The 17,781-nt window shown below is 37.9% G+C and overlaps 2 protein-coding genes across 3 annotated transcripts in view; one reads left to right on the top strand and one right to left on the bottom strand.

Annotated features, from left to right (window-relative positions):
* The window catches only part of MBTD1 (mbt domain containing 1), a 48,201-nt gene extending 41,552 nt beyond the window's left edge, over positions 1-6,649 (top strand). For both annotated transcript variants that reach the window (XM_058174070.1, XM_058174071.1), the window contains exon 16: positions 2,612-6,649. In XM_058174070.1, coding sequence (XP_058030053.1) covers positions 2,612-2,730 — 119 coding nt within the window. In that variant the 3' untranslated portion in view covers positions 2,731-6,649. The remainder of the gene's footprint in view (positions 1-2,611) is intronic.
* Positions 6,650-9,282: 2,633 nt separating this feature from the next.
* LOC131193645 (nucleoside diphosphate kinase) lies at positions 9,283-16,419 on the bottom strand. Its single transcript, XM_058174074.1, has 5 exons — positions 16,262-16,419; positions 13,237-13,369; positions 11,796-11,897; positions 10,483-10,595; positions 9,283-9,525 (listed from the first exon to the last, which is right to left on the bottom strand). Exons 2-5 carry the CDS (start codon positions 13,363-13,365, stop codon positions 9,408-9,410), a joined length of 462 nt encoding a protein of 153 aa, XP_058030057.1. The 5' UTR covers positions 13,366-13,369; positions 16,262-16,419; the 3' UTR covers positions 9,283-9,407.
* Between the last annotated feature and the right edge of the window lie 1,362 nt (positions 16,420-17,781).

The raw sequence follows: 17,781 nt of genomic DNA, 5'->3' as shown, positions 1-17,781 counted from the left end.
TGGGACTTTATGCTAGGCAGAGGGTTTGAAGATGGGACTTTTGCTCTTCAGTAGGCCTTTAAGAATTATGAGAATGTAGCAAAGGTTTTTTTCATGTTTACTTCTTTACTGCATAATATTGCTTACCTCAAAAAGCAGTTGTGTGGTGAGTATCTATGCATGTATTAATGTGTTATGAGAAACTCTGAACACAAATGATTAAAAAATTAGTAGTACATATTTTAAGTAAATGATTTCATTGAGGTAGAGTTGTCATTAAATACCTTTGGTGTTTGTTTCCTGAATGTTCACGGCTGTGGTATTGTTGAAACATTGCTGACTTAATTCTGTTTATAATTCAAACAAATGTGATAAAGCTTTTTTGAAATATGTCACACATATACCCAATATTGATGGGTTCTTTAAATATTTGTATGTGCTTCTTTTAAACCCTGTACTCAGATCACATTATGAAGAGGTAGCCAGCCTGTTGATCCAGATTTGGGTTTAGCAAAGGTCCGCTGGCTGTGAAGGAAGAGGATGAAATCCTAATTTCCTCCAATTCCACCAGTCTTTGGCAACCCCACAAGCCCACAAGTTGCTCCTCCAGAATTAGAATGAACTATGGTTTTGGAAACTGGAAGTAAATGGGAGAAAAGGAGAACTTTTTAAAATGATTAACAAATTTTAATTTAGAAAGGCTGAACACTTTTTTTTGAATTTTTTTTTATTTGTACACATTAAGACATAAGACAAACATACATTTATTTTTATTTATATATATGTGTGTGTGTGTGTGTGTGTGTGTGTGTTTTCTGAGGTTTTTGCGAGTGTTTGTATGTAGGTCAAAGACCTACACACACACACACACACACACACACACACATCACCATTTCTTATCAGCTATTCAAAGCAGTCCTTTCTTACTATATATACATATTTTAATCCTCTTATTTTATTTTTATGATCTATCTTCCTTTATTTCCTCTACATTCTACATTCTATTCTCTACATACATAAGGCAATCCTTATGATTTATATTGATATATTGACCATCAATTGTGTTGTAAATGTTGTACCTTGATGAACGTATCTTTTCTTTTATGTACACTGAGAGCATATGCACCAAGACAAATTCCTTGTGTGTCCAATCACACTTGGCCAATAAAAAATAAAAAAAATAAAAAAAAATTCTACCCTATTATTCAGTTTTCTTATCTTTCCTATTTTCTAACCATTCATATCATCTACACCAGACCTTATAATATCCTGTATCTTCTTTTTCTTTGATTTCTTTTGTGAGTTTATCCATCTCTAGAAAGGGTGAACACTTGATACTGAAGTGCATTGGCCACCTTTTCATAAGAAAGAAATACAAATAAAAATCAAAGATTCTCTTGAATCACCTCGGCTATGGTTATTCCTATGGTGATTTTGCTTAATCAGTCTGTGTTTCTGCCAGACCCGGGATGGCAACTATTCAAATTAGTCAAGACCCCTGTGTTTGGTGAGAAACAAAAATTCTATGTCCAATTTTGCGGCGTAAGTTTTTGTGTAAGAAAGAAGACATTCTACTTTGTATGAATGGAAACGGTGACTTGAACATTATAATTCAGTGTTAATCATTCTACTGTAAAGCAGAAAGTCACGTTTAAAAAGCTATGGGAAGCAAAATAAGAGGAAAATTAAAGGAGGTGGGATTGTTTTGCCAAAAAATGAATAATGTGTGAGAACTAGAATGGTAATTTTCAAATCTGTAAAAATATGATACAATGATAAGGAAACTCAAGTAGTTGGTTCCCGTCAAAACATTCTACTTATTCAGTTAAACTCATGGAAGTAGTCTATGAGAATAAGCATTTTGGCCCATTTAGTTAAGTATTTTGCTTTAGTTCTATTTCAATAAAACTTTACCTAGACTGGTACATTTCAGATTGCAGACAAAGTTTTCATCTATATGCATAGATTGTTATACATCTTAGATAAAAATAAAAGCTTTGAGAAAAGGGTCATATTCTAGCATTTCCATATTGTGCTAATATATATGCAGGCTTTGTTTCTTAAAACTAGGGAGGTTTCTGTCAATAATTTAAAAAGATTCAAATTTTAATTTGTGGCTGCAGATAGCTATGATGAATTTATTTATATTTAGTAGTGTGTGTGTGTGTGTGTGTGTGTGTGTGTGTTGTATATTTTACTCCATTCAAGCATAGCCTTCATCAACCAATTTTAACCTTCCAGGATTTCTTTAAAATCCTGATCCCTGAAGAAAATGTTTTTCCTTGTGAAGTTAAAAGTATTTCATGTTGTTTCATAGAAGATGCTTTGTGAACAATAACAGATATTATGATTGTAGGGAAAAAGACATAATAAACCAAGATACTTTTTAATTAGGGCAAGCACTATTTACACATTTATATTTAACCTTTTATTTCCTTCTTTTAATTCACATATTTCTAATTTCAGCCCATGATTTTCTGTACTATATTCTCATTCTAAAGTTTGCTTTGCAGCACTGTATTTTCCTGTGCAGGAATAAGAAAAGTTGGGATGTTACCAAATTTTCATTTCTGAAATGAAAAGAACTATGTCACTGCCAATTTTCATTTTTAACATCCTCTTTCATATTTAGTATCTTCACTGCAGCTGAAAGAGGAATTGATAGATGGAGAGGAATACAGCTTTCTTCAAGGAGCTTCTGATCAGGAAAGCAATGGATCAGCCAGCCAGTACATCAAGCAAGAACCCTAAGGGCAAATCTGAACAGGATGGTACAAAACAAGACTTCCTTAAGACTGATGTTCCCATTCAGATGTTCCCGTTTGATGGCTTCTACTAAGGGCACTTTGCTAACTGCGGTTAAGATTTCAATTCAGAATTTTTGGAGGACAAGAAAACTATTTTAGTGGGGGGAAAAGAATTTTCAATTTATTAAAAATCGACATGTTTGTGTTGTATTTGAAGCTTTTGAAAGAATTTTTGTAATATTTTCAAGTTCAGATTGTTAAAAAAAGATACTCTAATTTTTTGGTAAGAATTAAAAAGCTTAATTATAGCAGGATTGCAGGAAACCCTTTGAGGAAGATGAAATGGTAGAATAGTTGAAAACACAAATGAACTGTTTGTGAACCTTCTGGTACAAGCTGGGAGCTTCTGAACTGAAAAGCTACACTAGTCATGCCCTGTCTTTTCCTCAGTGACATCATGAGACAAGGTGATGAAACATAAGAAAAGAAATTGAAAGGATGGAGTATTAAAATGTTTTCTCCTGGCACGGTGACATACTGACAAATCTGCTTAAGATTTTGGAGAATTAAGCTTCGGTCCTGTCTTCATTAGAGTTACTGGGGCTGTTACTTGTTCATATTTTGAAGTACTGAGATATTCTCACAAATGATCAGCAAAGCTTCCATATGTCAACTGTTTTATGGGATATTTTGTTTTTTCTTGTGCAAGGAACTGAAAGGTCCTTTTCTAGTGAAACAGCGAGACATTTGATTTCCATCCTGATGGAAGACACACCCTGAAAAGATGCAGCAGTATGCTCCTGAAGACAGCATTATTCTTCCCTACACATTTGGAAGAACTTGTTGAGCAAACAGAGCTGGTTTGCCTGAAGATGCTCTGGAGCCTGCATTGAACACAGTATTTTCTTGGCTGCTGAATTTGTCATAACTAGTGTGGCATGAATGCTGAATTTCTTGGAAACTGTTCCTGGATAGTTAAATCTCTATGGAAGTTATCAGATGGCATCATTCACAGAACTTAAAATGTTGACATTTCCATTCTGGTGTCATGACGGGATGATATATGTCACAGAGTTTTGCTTTTACCAGTAAGGTTCATTTACTAAACTCTCAGGAATTAACTGCTTATATTCTGTAATTGCTTCTGGGTCATAGCAAGTCGACTTTAGAGCAGTCTGTCTGATTCTTGTTTCAAGGGTAGGGTTTAGAAAAAAATTAATTCTATAGATTAACCTCTACATCCTTTAAATCTAATGCTTTATGACTAGCAACTCTCCAAGCCCCAGAGACAATTTTTGGCGTATAAATGTTTTAAATTTTTAACGCATAGAAAGTTGAAAACCAGCAATTTTGATTATTTTCTTATCTTTGTTATTGGGTACATACCATTTGTGATATGCAAAGGTTTACCACATTCTATGCAAGAGGGGATAATGGTGTAAAATTTTGTAGTAACTTCTGGAAGTACATTTTTTTCCTGTATAATATAGGACTGTATGAAACAATTCCTACTCTTTTTTTTTCTTTTTCTTTTTCTCCTTTTACATAGCTGGGCCATTGTTGAAAACTGCTTTGTGTATACATTTAAAAAACTGAGTATCGGGTGTCAAATATTGTGACTATAAGTGAAAACTGCATACTTACTGTATTGTTATGTCTCTAAAAAGATTATGTTCATAATCCTTAGAAGTACAAGGGGCGATCTGGGCTTAGCTGATCTGCCTTCTTTTTTCCCTCTAGGAATATATTGCCCTCCCTCGTTCACAAGTGCTCCATTACAGCTGTTTTTGAAACTTCCCTGGTTTACAAAGCAGTTCATGATGCTACAAAAAAGAGCTGCTCTTGGGGGAGGGGAGCAAAAAGCTGTATCATGTTTGTGTGTACCCAGGTGTGCACACACATACACTCATATGCATGCACACATGAGGATTCCCCGAATCACAGTAATTCTGAAATCATAATTTAGGCATCAGTCTTTTAGCACAGTATTTCTTAGGCCAGTGCCTCCCAGATGTAAATGATCCATGTCATCAGGCCATTGACCTGTAGGATAGAATCCTTCAAAAGCAAAATGAGATTCCAGAAGGAATTGCTTCAAAAACTGAGTGATCAATAATTTTTTCCATCTCGGATCATAATTCTGTCAGCCATCTCAGCTGTAATAATGCAGAACTGATAGGATGAATGTTGTGGTTTGTAAAGGCCACCGTGTAATATCTGCATGGTCGGAGACTCTTGAGGACTTGCAGAATAACATTTATATACCAAGTTCTTCTGATTTTTATCAGAAAGATAATATTACTCAGCGTGAAAAAGGCATCCTGAATAAGGTCTGTACTAATGGCTTTTGCCTTGAGGTCAGCATAAAAACTTGGACTTATGTAGAAATTGATTAGTTATACGATCCAAACGAGCTTGAACCAAAAGAACTTACATTTAGACACAGTTAACTCCCAATTCCCAGTGGACACACATGGTGTGTATTTTGTATCTGTAGGATTGGCAGAAAATCATGAAGTGCAGTAGTTTTTCCCCATTCCTGTGGATGTTACGATTGCAGAATTTCACTAATTTCTGTCACTCTTACATTGGAATGGCCTTTGTCCAGATGAACAGATGCCTTCTTCTACCTCTGAATATGGCAGCTCCTGGAAAAACCCACAACCACATTTAATCCCCACATCAGCGGAGAACCTGATGTTAACCAGCAATTCTGCAAGAAGTTAGACCTATAATTATGTTTGGGAGAGACCGGTCTTGATTACTGCTATAGTGCAGGTTCTCTGATTTTTGGAGATATTTTACATATTTATGTAGGTACTGATATACTTTCAGGATTTTCACGCTCCCATTTCTACATCCTGATACATGTACCTGATTAAATGAAAACTTTTTTCAAATCTTGAAATCGATTCTTTTTCCATGAAACTCTTGGGTGACATCTTTTTCCAGAGTAGTTTTCATTTGTCCTTTTTCTTCAGTGTTCCTTCTGAGTAATGCTTATTATGTGTGGCCTCTTAAACACAGCAACCAGATGACTGTAAGCTTTCAGTACCATTGGGTGCATTCATTTTTTAAAAATATGATTTGGTTCTAAGAATACTCTCCAGTTTACTGTGAACTAATTACCACCAACAAACTGGGATAGAATCAGGTTGGAGGGGCTGAGTGGATGTTGGTTTGAGACTTGTACTTCTGCTGTGGGTCAGCTAATATTACAGTATTTGGCATAAGGCAGGATCTTTTTAAATAAGGCACCACAGGCAAGGCAAATTACATTGCAAGGGCTCCTTTGTACAGCTCAGAATTTTACATCTTTTTCACGGTTTAAATTTCCTTGCTGAATCAGAGGAAAAAAGCAGTTATCGACTTGTTCTATTGATACTAACACGGGTTTCAGTGTTTGTTTTTATTGTTGTCATTTTTATGTGATGTGAACACCTACTCCCATCAATATTTGTATTATGGTGCTAATATATTGGTAACAATCCTTTATTGGAAAGGGGTTAAAACTGTGATTAAATTGATTTTTTTTAATTTTCATATTTAAGTGAAATCTCAGCCATTTATATATAAAAAAGAAAAAAAAGCATGAGCTTCTGCCTCTGGGAAAATGATTGAGGCAGAAGTTAAAAAATGGTTTTTACATCATTTCTGTATGTATTTGATATATAGATCACTATCTGTATAAATTTAATCTTTTATTTTCTTGGTTGTGTGGTCAAATGGGAACATTTAAAAACCTCTAATGTACATAACTCAGTGAAAATTGCTTTTGAAGAAATTAATGTTACTTTCATTTTTAACAGATTGCAGATTTTCAAGCATGGATGTGAAAAAGCATTAAGAATATAACTTTGTGTACAAGATGAAAATAATTCACTAAATTTGCCTTTTTTACACAAAATAAAAATGTTAAAAGACCAGGTTGTGAATTTTATCTCAACAGTTCAAGAACATCTTTTAAAATATTGATATAATGAAGTATCTCCATTATCACTAATAAGAGATAGTTCTGCATTAATTCAAACTTATTAAAAGGTAAAGGTTCCCCTTGCACATGCGTGCTAGTCGTTGCCGACTCTAGGGGGCGGTGCTCATCTCGGTTTCAAAGCTGAAGAGCCAGCGTTGTCCGAAGACGTCTCCATGGTCATGTGGCCAGCATGACTCAACGCCAAAGTTGCACGGAACGCTGTTGCCTTCCCACCAAAGGTGGTCCCTATTTTTTCTACTTGCATTTTTACGTGCTTTCGAAACTGTTAGGTTGGCAGAAGCTGGGACAAGTAACCGGAGCTCTCCCTGTTACACGGCAGCACTAGGGATTCGAACCACTGAGCTGCCGACCTTTCGATCGACAAGCTCAACGTCCTAGCCCCTGAGCCACCGCGTCCCTTTTCAAGCTTATTAAATAGGTTCTAATGGTAACTCTTTGGAAAGAAATGTCAATTCTATTTCTGCTTCATGGAATGAATTATAATTTTATTTGTGACAGGCCCAATACTGTTCCTCTCATGTAGCTTTAGTTTAGCTCCAAACTGCCCAACCAAAGTTTCAATCGCAAATTTGTAACTTGAACTTTTTCTTTAGCAGATGTAGCCAGGTCATCATTTTGAATAAATTTTGCTGTTAGTCAGAGATTCATGGAAAGACACACTGACGTTTTTCGTTCTAGGTCTTCTTTGATGAAGATTTTCCTAGGCTAGGAAAGCAAATATTGTGGTGCAGAAAGATCACTCTTATTGCAAGTAACAGTAAACCTTAGAAGATACACAATCCCTAAATAAGTGTTTGAAAATGTACATAAAATTAAGAACTGCAAAATAGTTTTATGGGCCATGAATGTTATGGCTATGATTTAGTAATTACTTGAGTTTTTCATCATAAAACAACCACAAACCCAGTAGGTTCTTTACTTCCTGGGATTATACAATCCTTATTCTCCAGTCCTGGACATGATTAGGAATGCTCAGTTGATTAAAAAAAGATTTTCAGAATAGACTTTTTTGTTGTTTTATTCCACCTACATCAATACAATTGAAAAATTTAATAATTTAAAAGGTCACACACATCAAGTAGCACTTGTTAAAAACGACATCAACTTTAAAGGAACAAAACCAAGATGTTATTGCATTACAGCAGAAATACACAAAGGAAACCATTGTTTCCACTTTCCTGGATAGCCTGTAGTGGAGGTCCGCACAACTTGTGATGATGGGAAGAAACCAGCTGACAAAAATCACTGCAAACTATGAATACCTGGTGTCCTGATCAGCTGTTCGGTGGCTAGTGGAACAGTAGGAACAGGAGGTTGTGAGGCTTGGGGGGACTTGGCAGCATGCCTTTTGGGGCAGTTTAAAATGTGCCGCCATTTTAAGCCCATTTGGTGGGCCATGCTGTGCAGTCCTGCTGGGAAGAAGAGGAATCTCTTGTGACAAAGTTGTTTCATCTTAAATTTTCTGAAACAAAATTCTGACATGGTGAAAAATACTGGGCACCAGCATCTATTCTGTGGTAAGTGAATTCTGTTTTTTAAGATTGGGTATATGTACTACAGGTCCTTGACAGTTCACTTAGTGATCATTTGAAGTTATAACCGCACTGAAAATAGTGACATGACCATTTTTCATACTTACGTTGCAACATCTCCATGGTCAGTTGCTTGACAACCGACTCACATTTATGATAGTTGCAATGTCCCAGGGGCATGTGATTTCCTTTTGCAACCTTCTGACAAGCAAAGCCTATGGGACACCAAATTCGCTTAACAACCGTGCTACTAATTTAACAACTGCAGTGATTCACTTAACAAATGTGGCAAGAAAAATCATAAAATGGGGCAAAACTCAACCAATTTCTCACATAGCAACATAAATGTTGGGCTCAATTGTGGTAGTAAGTTGAGGACTACCTGTATTTAAAAAGGTATTTTATTGGTAACTGGTATTTGCTTACCATGTACTTTCACTCACTCTACAAAAAGCAAGAGAAAAGCAGCTTTAGGATGATCACTGCTAGCTGCGAAGTCTTCAAGAAGTGAATTTTGACTATGCAGATGATGTAATATATTCTTGTGGAGATGTTCAGTGTGAATTATTCATAAAATAATATTATAAAAGTATACAATTTGGAGATTTTGCAAAAGGTAATACTCCCTTGAGTGATGCTGGACTTTGTGTACTTTTCTCAGGAATATGGAATTGATTTGCCACTGTCTTCTAGGATGCATTTCGTTTCCTCAATCTGACACACCATCCTGCGATTCCCATCCAAGTTCTAACCAGGAATTAGCCTATTTAATTAGGTGCTATTGCAAGATCTTCCTTATAAAATGCAACACATTTGGAATTCAAGGTGTTGTGATCTTGTTGAAAGCACTTCAGATGTTTCAAGTGTGCTTCTGTTATAGCCAAAATAGCTTGTCTTGAATTCAAATCGAATTTTTTAGCATTTCTCTCATCTGTATTTATTGAATATCTTTTTAAAATACAACCACGTATGATGAATACATTTCAAACAATTCAGAGATACCTTTTCATTTCTTTAAAAACAAGAACGCTTATTTGTTCATGATGCCTTTATTTCACAGTGCCAATCAAGGAAGTAACTATGCTAACTGCTCCCATGTAATGCAAGGATGGAATGAAATGTTGAAAGAAGGCACGACTCCTCTGAAGGACTACTTTACTCATAAATCCATTCATGAGCACAAGATTTGTAGTCCACAAGTTCTTCAGGCTGGAACCACAGACTAATTTCATTTTGCGCACTCTCCACAGAGTCACTGCCATGAATGATGTTCCTTTAGACAAGACAAAGATGTTAGGATATTTGGTGGAGCAGTTAAAGAAATTTAAAAAACAGACTGCTTGTAGCTAAATTTTTTCTATTTATAAGCTTATTTCTAATCACAATTTTTTACGATGAAAGTACCATCCATAATCAAGTTATTACCGACAGGTCTGATGGTTGTATAAACTGTTTACATTGTTACTCCTATAAGTAACTATAATGTAGATTTCACTAAATAGTTTGAACAACGTGGCCATTTCTGAACTAGTAATTCAGATCATACTAGCTCTATTACTAACAGCACATTAGCTGCAATTAAGTTTATAGTCATGCATGCTTTTGCCAAACTTTACCTTGTGCATCATTGATATCAATGCTAGACGAAGATTAAATTAACACGCTTAACAAAAGGCTAATATCTAGCCTGCTTTCCTTTATTCTCAATTAACTTAGTTACCTAGTTGTTTGGAGGCACACTTCAGAGTGTTGGCAATCACTTTTAAATCAGTCAAGGTCTGATTTAAAGGTTTAGGTCAAATTCTTAAGAACCATCTCCTCTCAAGGTATTTGTTTTAATATAGACAGTGTTTCTTTAGCCATCAGAAATTAATAAATAAGAAATCTGGAAAGTAATGGGGGACCATGCAATGAATAAAATACATTCCTACATTGTGTTTTTAAGAGGATGGGAGATCCCATTTAGTGAATAAGATATAGAACATGTGGGCTTGCACTTGAGGCCTGCTAACTATTTTTAGATTACTGAATATTTGTACCTAAACATCGATTCGTACATTAGTAATGCATTTTATAAGTTTGTTACCATCATTCAAGTGCTATTTAAGCATTAGCATAACAGGGTCAATATTTTATACAAATTAATTGTATCTGACATTATTTTTGAAGCAATTTGATTTCTAGCAAGGGTTCCTATAATGATCTATAAGAAATAAATTGCAGCACCAACCTGCCCACTTGAATGCAGAAATCTCCACGAATGGTACCAGGCTTGGAATCTGCTGGATTGGTTTCTCCCAGCATTACTCTTCCTGTCTTCACAACATTAAGTCCTTCCCAAACCTATAAAAAATAAGTTTATTGAATAGATGCAAATCTGATATTGTCAGAAGGAATAGCTGTGGGCTTTATCGTATTACATAAATCTTTAAAAATCATATACTAATATATTGTTTTAGCTTTATAGACATCAACTGGAATTATAACATTTAAGAAGTTTAGCAAAGAAGAATAGCATTTGATTTCCATGCTGGCCAGTAGGAATCACACAAACAGGAATTAAGATACAACAGTATCTATTCTGAAGCAGACCAAGCCCTATTCCGGAGCTTTTATCCAGTAATAACAATTGATAATATATATTAATCACCATTGAAAATCCCATTCATTGGGACTTGGTTTTCCCTTTTAAATTGCAACCGAATTTGCTATTTTACAGAATGAATTTCATGTTTCTATGCATTATTATATAAGTTCTTCTTTTTATCTATTCCAAATCTATCACCATTTTACACAATCTTAGATTTTAATATGATGGAATAAGGATGTTTAATTTACTTCTGGATCAATTATCCTATATCTAGTATCATATCCCCTACTTGGGATACTATGTGCAAAGTTTTCTAGTCCAGGAATGAAACTAACTTGTCTCATGTGGATAAATCCAATCAAAATGTTATTACCATCACAGACCAGACATCCAATATATTAAATAAAGTACACTATATAATAAAACCTCATAAAGAGCACCAAAACCACTTCTTGTTCAGGGAGTTTTCCCCAAACCATCAGACTATCCCTGAAATGGGCAGAATTCTACGGTCCAAGAGAAAATACCAATCCTTTGCTAGAGCAGTACTTTTTAAGTACATGTAGTATTTATTATCATGTATTACATTTCGAACCTAGCAGTTCGAAAGCACGTAAAAAGTGCAAGTAGAAAAATAGGGACCACCTGTGGTTGGAAGGTAACAGAGTTCTATGCGCCTTTGGTGTTTAGTCATGCTGGCCGCATGACCACGGAGACATCTTCGGACAGCGCTGGCTCTTCGGTTTTGAAACAGCACCGCCCACTACAGTCAGAAACAACTAGCACATATGTGCTAGGGGAACCTTTATCTTTACTACATTTGCTATTTCTGAGAGGGAAATACTTGATAATGTTATATAAAAGAGCTGGTAAATTGCCCAACTGTTAAATTATTTTTCTCAGAAAAATCGGAGGCGAGTGGGAGTTAAATAAATGTTCATAAATATACTTACCATGGCTACTACAGGCCCAGAATTCATATATTTAACTAAACCTAAATAGAAAGGTCTGTCTTTCAGGTCAATGTAATGTTCTTTAAGCAGTTCTTCAGATGCCTTTAGAGAAAGGAAATACAGCAATGGATTAATCCTCTTTTATCAGTGGAAATCTATTTTAAGTCTGTCTTCTCTGAATGGCCCTGTTTGCACCAGCATCAATGAGAGTGTTTAGCAGATCAAGCCGAAAGCATAATCTAATTGGTGGTGGTGGTGGTGGAGTGTAGAGGAAGCAAAATTAATTCCTCTCAATCAATTATCAGAACAAGGATGACAAGATTAACCTCTTATCTAGGTGCCAGAACGAAGTTCTTAGACAGCCTTAAAAAATGCAATAAATAGAGGCACTTCACCGCCAGTTATTTTATTTTGTGCCCTCTGCTCAGCCAGGAAAAAATAGAAGGCAGGCAGAAACACATGAGCCCTGCCTCTGCTCATTGTAGCACTAACCCCCATTTTTTTAATGCACAAAGGACAAATGTAGCAAATTGCTGCTTCAAAGCATCCTTTTTGGTAGCTTGAAGCAGCTTGAAAATGTCAATTCCCACTTTTCATGGGGACTCTTCTGATCATATGCTGCTGGTATGGACACAACTAAGAATATCACACCAAATACAGATAATTCCCATTAGTACTAGTTTGGATAGCCAATCTTAACAGAACATCCAATAGTGTTGTTACTGTAAAAGCTACATACCATTTTGCCAAGTACAGTTTTCTAACCAAAGTCAGACAAGCTCATTTGTATTGCTTTATGGTTTTAAGAGAACCTTCTACAACTCAGGAAACAAGATGACTGCAGGACAGATCAGTAAAAGAAACTTGAATTTTTGTTGATTTTTGTTTTCAGATTGAAAATAATCAAGATTAACTGACTTGCTTTCTAAAGCAGTCTGCACTCCACCTTGAGTTTTGTAAAAGTTGCTAGAAAAGGTCATAGATATTAAAAATGTATTTATCTTTACAATTGTAATCTGAGCCGAGCTGAAAAGCTGATAATAACCATAATATATTCCTTGACGCAATCAAGAAATAACCTCCAAAATCACAAGAATGCAGAATGTTATAATTATGTGAAGTTTTTGGGTAAATTTTATGTTAAAATATTTTAGCTGATGTCAGAAAAAAAACACCATCAGTCCATGCCACCTTCTCTGATTTCATCTAATTTTGAACTCTCAAAATGTACTAGTTTTGTGTTTCTATAGGTGAGTAGAAAAGAGTGCAAGCTCAAGAGGAAGAACTAACAGAATGTCAGAAATGTAGGCTAAAATAGGACTGAATTGCTTAGTCTAACTCTAACTTAAACTGATGTAGTTCAATATATGAGAATATCTTATTCATACAGAGAGCTTATATTATTTATCAATTAACCACATGGGCCAAATAAGAAACTTACATGGATCATTTTCATAGCTACTAGATGGAAACCCTTCTGTTCAAATCGTTTGATGATTTCACCCACTAATCCCCGCTGAACTCCATCAGGCTTGATAGCAATAAATGTACGTTCTGTATTAGAAGCCATAATTCTGCAAGAAAAAAGCAGAAAGAAACCAGTGAAAATCAACTGCAAAACACTTGTTTTACCATTTTTAAATGGAGAAAATGGATTGGTGACTAGCAAGTTATAGCAAAAAGATTTTAAAGTACATAAGAGCCCAAGCATGAAAAGACAGATGTATTAGTTTTGCTTGGCTAAAGAAAGGAGGGATAAATTAGTGTTTTGAAAGGCTCAGTGCCATCACAAGACTACTGCAGTTAAATATTTCTGGTAAAAATGTTGTACCTTGATGAACGTATCTTTTCTTTTATGTACACTGAGAGCCTATGCACCAAGACAAATTCCTTGTGTGTCCAATCACACTTGGCCAATAAAATTCTATTCTATTCTAAAAGCATGTTATTTTAACAGTGGAATCAAGTCTGAAGAGATGAAGTGTTTCCACCCACCACTGGTGGTCCGTGAGAAAATTTTGGTAGTCCGCAGAGAAATCTTTCCATTTCTCTTGAGGAACTCAGCCAAGGTTTCCTGCACCGCTCACGCTTCAGTGCTTTGACTTCCAGGGACAGGATGGGGTCCTTCAGACAGTTAGCTTGGCCGCCTGTCAGCAAAGAGAAGCAGCCGGAGTCATCCCTGGCTTTGCTGTCCATTGCAAACTCTCGTCTCTCAAGGAGCGCTCTGTTGTGATCCGTCAGCAGCCTAGGGAGCTGTCGGTGGAATTGGACTGCGATGAGCCTGTTCCTAATACCCGCATGAGGTGAGCTGCCAGAAGGCAGGAGCAGCTCAAGCAGAGAGGTCACCTCGGGAGTAGGGCCAAGAGATAATTGGCCCCTCCCATAAGGTTTAAAAAGGAGACCAGCACCAGTGTCTTAGTTTGCCCGAAAGCAACGTTGGAGCTGCGTTCTTGCCTTGTTCTCTGCTCTGGAAGTTTATCAGTAAAGACCTTGGCAGTTATCCAAATTGAACCAGGTTTGAGATAACCAAAGATTGTTTGGTTGTGAAGCCTTTGTTTCATTTTGAGTTACCCGGCGCTGGGAATGAATTAATTCCCAGCTGTTTGAATAAAGTGTATTTTTACTTAAGGACTGCATTTGTTGCTACCTGCTCGAGTCTGGCTCACAAGAAGCCAGCTGAAGCGGCATGGGAAACTTTGGCTGGGCTCCTCAAGAGATGAGAGTTTGCAGGGGGGCAATCTTTAGAAACACCGGGCTTTAAAGATTTCTCTTTGTATTGGGTTGGTGGATAAATCTCAGGTACGAATATGCCTATGCATTTAATATGGGAATGAGTATAAATTCTTAAAAGAAACTTGGCATGAAGGGGGGAACTGAGATTTGTTAGCTTTGCTTTCTTTGCTGCATTGCCTTGGTTATGTTGTGGAAAAAATAATAATGATGCAGCAGTTAAAGGCGGCTGAACCTCTCCCCCCCCCCCGTGGTCCACGGGATTTAAAATTATGAACTTGGTGGTCCCTGAGGTCCAAAACGTTGGGGACCCCTGTGCTAAAGGAATGCACTAGCTCTATCATTTCTGGCTGAGCAGTCAATTTGATAAGTAGGCCCCTTCCAATTCTGATGTTTCTAGAATGTATCTTCCTGCTCATCAAGGAGGTCCTGTTCAAGTTTTCCTCTTGTTTTAGATTCTTTAAAAATGAAAGCTGTATTCTCCCTTAATATCCTTTCTAAAAATGAACTAGCCAGCCTCTAATCCATCCCTCTGACCTGGATTGCTAAAGTAACAAACTATTTCATGGTCATGCTTTCAAGAAATCATTAAACTACAATTCCCAGAAACCCTCATAGTTTCCAATATAAGGATTGCTGGGAGTTGTAGTTTATCACCACCTAGATTAATATAGAGAGCCAGTTTGTTATACTACAGTGGTTAACCTGCACCTCCAGCAACCAGGATATCGTGATTTCTAGACCTGCCGGAAGCACAAAGCCAGCTGGGTGACCTTGGGCCAGTCACTCACTCTCAGCTCTAGGGAGGAGAGAGGCCAAGGCAAGCTACTTTTGAAAAACCTTGTCAAGAAAACTTTAGGGACTAGTCCAGGCAGTCGCCAGGAGTCGAAAAACTGACTCAAAGGCAAAGAAAAAAAAATAGTATAGGCATTTAAAATTGAGAACTCAAGAGAGACCCAAAGAGCATTCATAGCCTTCGTTTCAAAACGATTCTTATATCTGCCAGTGAAGCTTTCCGGGATTGGATTTTTCATCCATTGATTGGCTTCTACCACAAAAACGTTTCTATATAGGATCTGTAAAGACTTAGAGACCTAAAAGGGCCTCGCGAAGACGCTTCATCTCCGGCGATTATTTCCCCCGGAGTTGCTTTCTCTCGATCTTGAGCGGCCCTTCGTTTTGGATCATCCTTAAAAACGTACCGCGGGCAGCTTCCCTTCCGAAGGCTGTTAGCAGAGGCCCGTCCATCCACGTGTCATGCTTTGTTCCTCGGCTCGCCGGCGGCGGCGGCGACGACACGTGTTCCAGGTTGGACTAGCGACTCAGCAGCCCGGGAAGGCGCTGCTCTGGTCTCCAAGAAACGAAACCTGTAGCGCCGGCCCCATTTTCGCGGCAGGCGAATTGCTCGAGCCTCGGTGGGAGCCGCCCGAAAAGAGGGGGAGCGCCTCGGCCGGCTTCGGGTTACGGAGACCGGAAAGGGGGAGCGACGCCTTCCGCCGGCCTGGGTTAGATCCGTGAAAAGGCTTCACGAGGAAGCGATTCGAGCAATTGGTCATTTTGCTTTCCTGGCAACTGCGAAGCTTTTTATTTTTGTTAAATAACCCCTCTGGTCCCCCGGGCTAGACTGGCCAGTTCCGCTCCTCTTTCTCTACGAATCTTTTTCCTTCGCTCCAAGGCTTCGGTTTTATTTGCTTCTCTCCGAAAAAAGGAGGCAAGCCAAACACAAAACCACTTACCCCAATCACAGGAAAATCTGATCCGGGCAGGCAAGGCAAGCGGGGCGGCGTGGTTACAGCTGCTGCCTCCTTGAAATCCTTCTGGGGAAGAGGAGGAGCGAAGAGAGGCCGGGCTGGGCTAAAGCCGGAATCTCACCGACCCACCCCTTGGCCGCAGCAAAGAAGGCGGGCTTCGCTGTCTTGTTTCCACCTCCGGACCGTGTAGGTTGCCTTTCCTGATTCGCGAGTGGGATTTCCCCCCTGGAGAAATCTGGCCCTGGAAATGGGAGGGGCGTGTTTCCCCCCCCCCCTCCTAAGTAGATTTCTTCCTACCCCCGTGTTTTTCTCCTCGAATGAAAGGGACGGAGCGTGTCGCTTTCCCTTAACCCGGCTTCTTCTAGATGTGTTTTTAGAGCAGGGGTCTGCAACCTTAGTAACTTTAAGGCTTGTGGACTTCAACTCCCAGAGTTCCTCAGCCAGCTCTGGGAATTGAAGTCCTCAAACCTTAAAGTTACTAAGGTTGGAGACCCCTGTTTTAGAGGTCCCCCTTACCCAAATACATCCAATACCTGCTGCTTTTTCCTGCAAGTAGGTGCGGAGAAGTAGCCTTTTGTCTTATTGTTTGTATGGTAAGGATGGAAACTTGGCAGAACCGGAAGGGGTGGGGGCAGAAGGCACTAAATTCAGAAGAAGATCAGAGCAACTTCCTTACAGTACACGATCTTCCTTCTGGCCCATATTGCCACTCTTCCATTATGGGTAGTGTGTGAAGCTTTTCCATATTATGTAACCCCAAACCTGTCTGCACTATTGGGCTGGCAGATATAGTATCTACTTAAGACTAAGAATATTTGCCCTATTCACCTCACTCGGCCTTTTCAAAACCCCATGGCACTTTAGCGGATAAAGAAATTGACTTTAGAGATTAATAGGTCTAACATTATCCTCTAGAGTGAGCAAGTGCTTTATATTTCTGTCTGTCTGGTTTTTGTTTAGGATTTTGTGTTTAATAGCTTAATCCATTAGAAGCAAAACAGTGAGTGGAGTACCTAAAAACTTCCACTGAAGAATCATGACATCTCAATGTCTCAATTATCAACATGTATTAGGATTCGTTTAGATAAAACCCACATAGCAGATAGCAAAGGTTTTTGCTTAACTTTAATCACAGTGGACAGTGGCTATATTTGGACTACACATGCAGCCATGGATAATTTCACCCTTGTTTATTAAGTCAGTTTGTCTGGGTTCAGTAAATCCAATGAATCAGAAATCATATCAGCTGAGTTTATACAGCCCATTGACCTGGAACCTAGTCAATCACACTTTAGCAAGTGTATTGTCCTAACTTAGCTCACACTGGTTTAACCTGATATCAAAAGCTTTATTTTGTTCAAAGCTGAGAATGCAGTTCATAACCTGAACTGATTTAGAGCAACTGCTTGCATTCATTTTGTGACACTAACTGCAATCACCTCGAGTTTAAAAGGTAAAACAGTGTCTCTCAGGAAACTTGGGCAGTCTTTAGAAGCAATTTTCCC

The sequence above is a fragment of the Ahaetulla prasina genome, chromosome 2 (genome assembly GCF_028640845.1).
Source record: "Ahaetulla prasina isolate Xishuangbanna chromosome 2, ASM2864084v1, whole genome shotgun sequence".
Lineage (NCBI taxonomy): Eukaryota > Metazoa > Chordata > Lepidosauria > Squamata > Colubridae > Ahaetulla > Ahaetulla prasina.
Note: the sequence above shows the minus strand (reverse complement) of the source record. Positions and strands in the feature narration are given on the sequence as shown.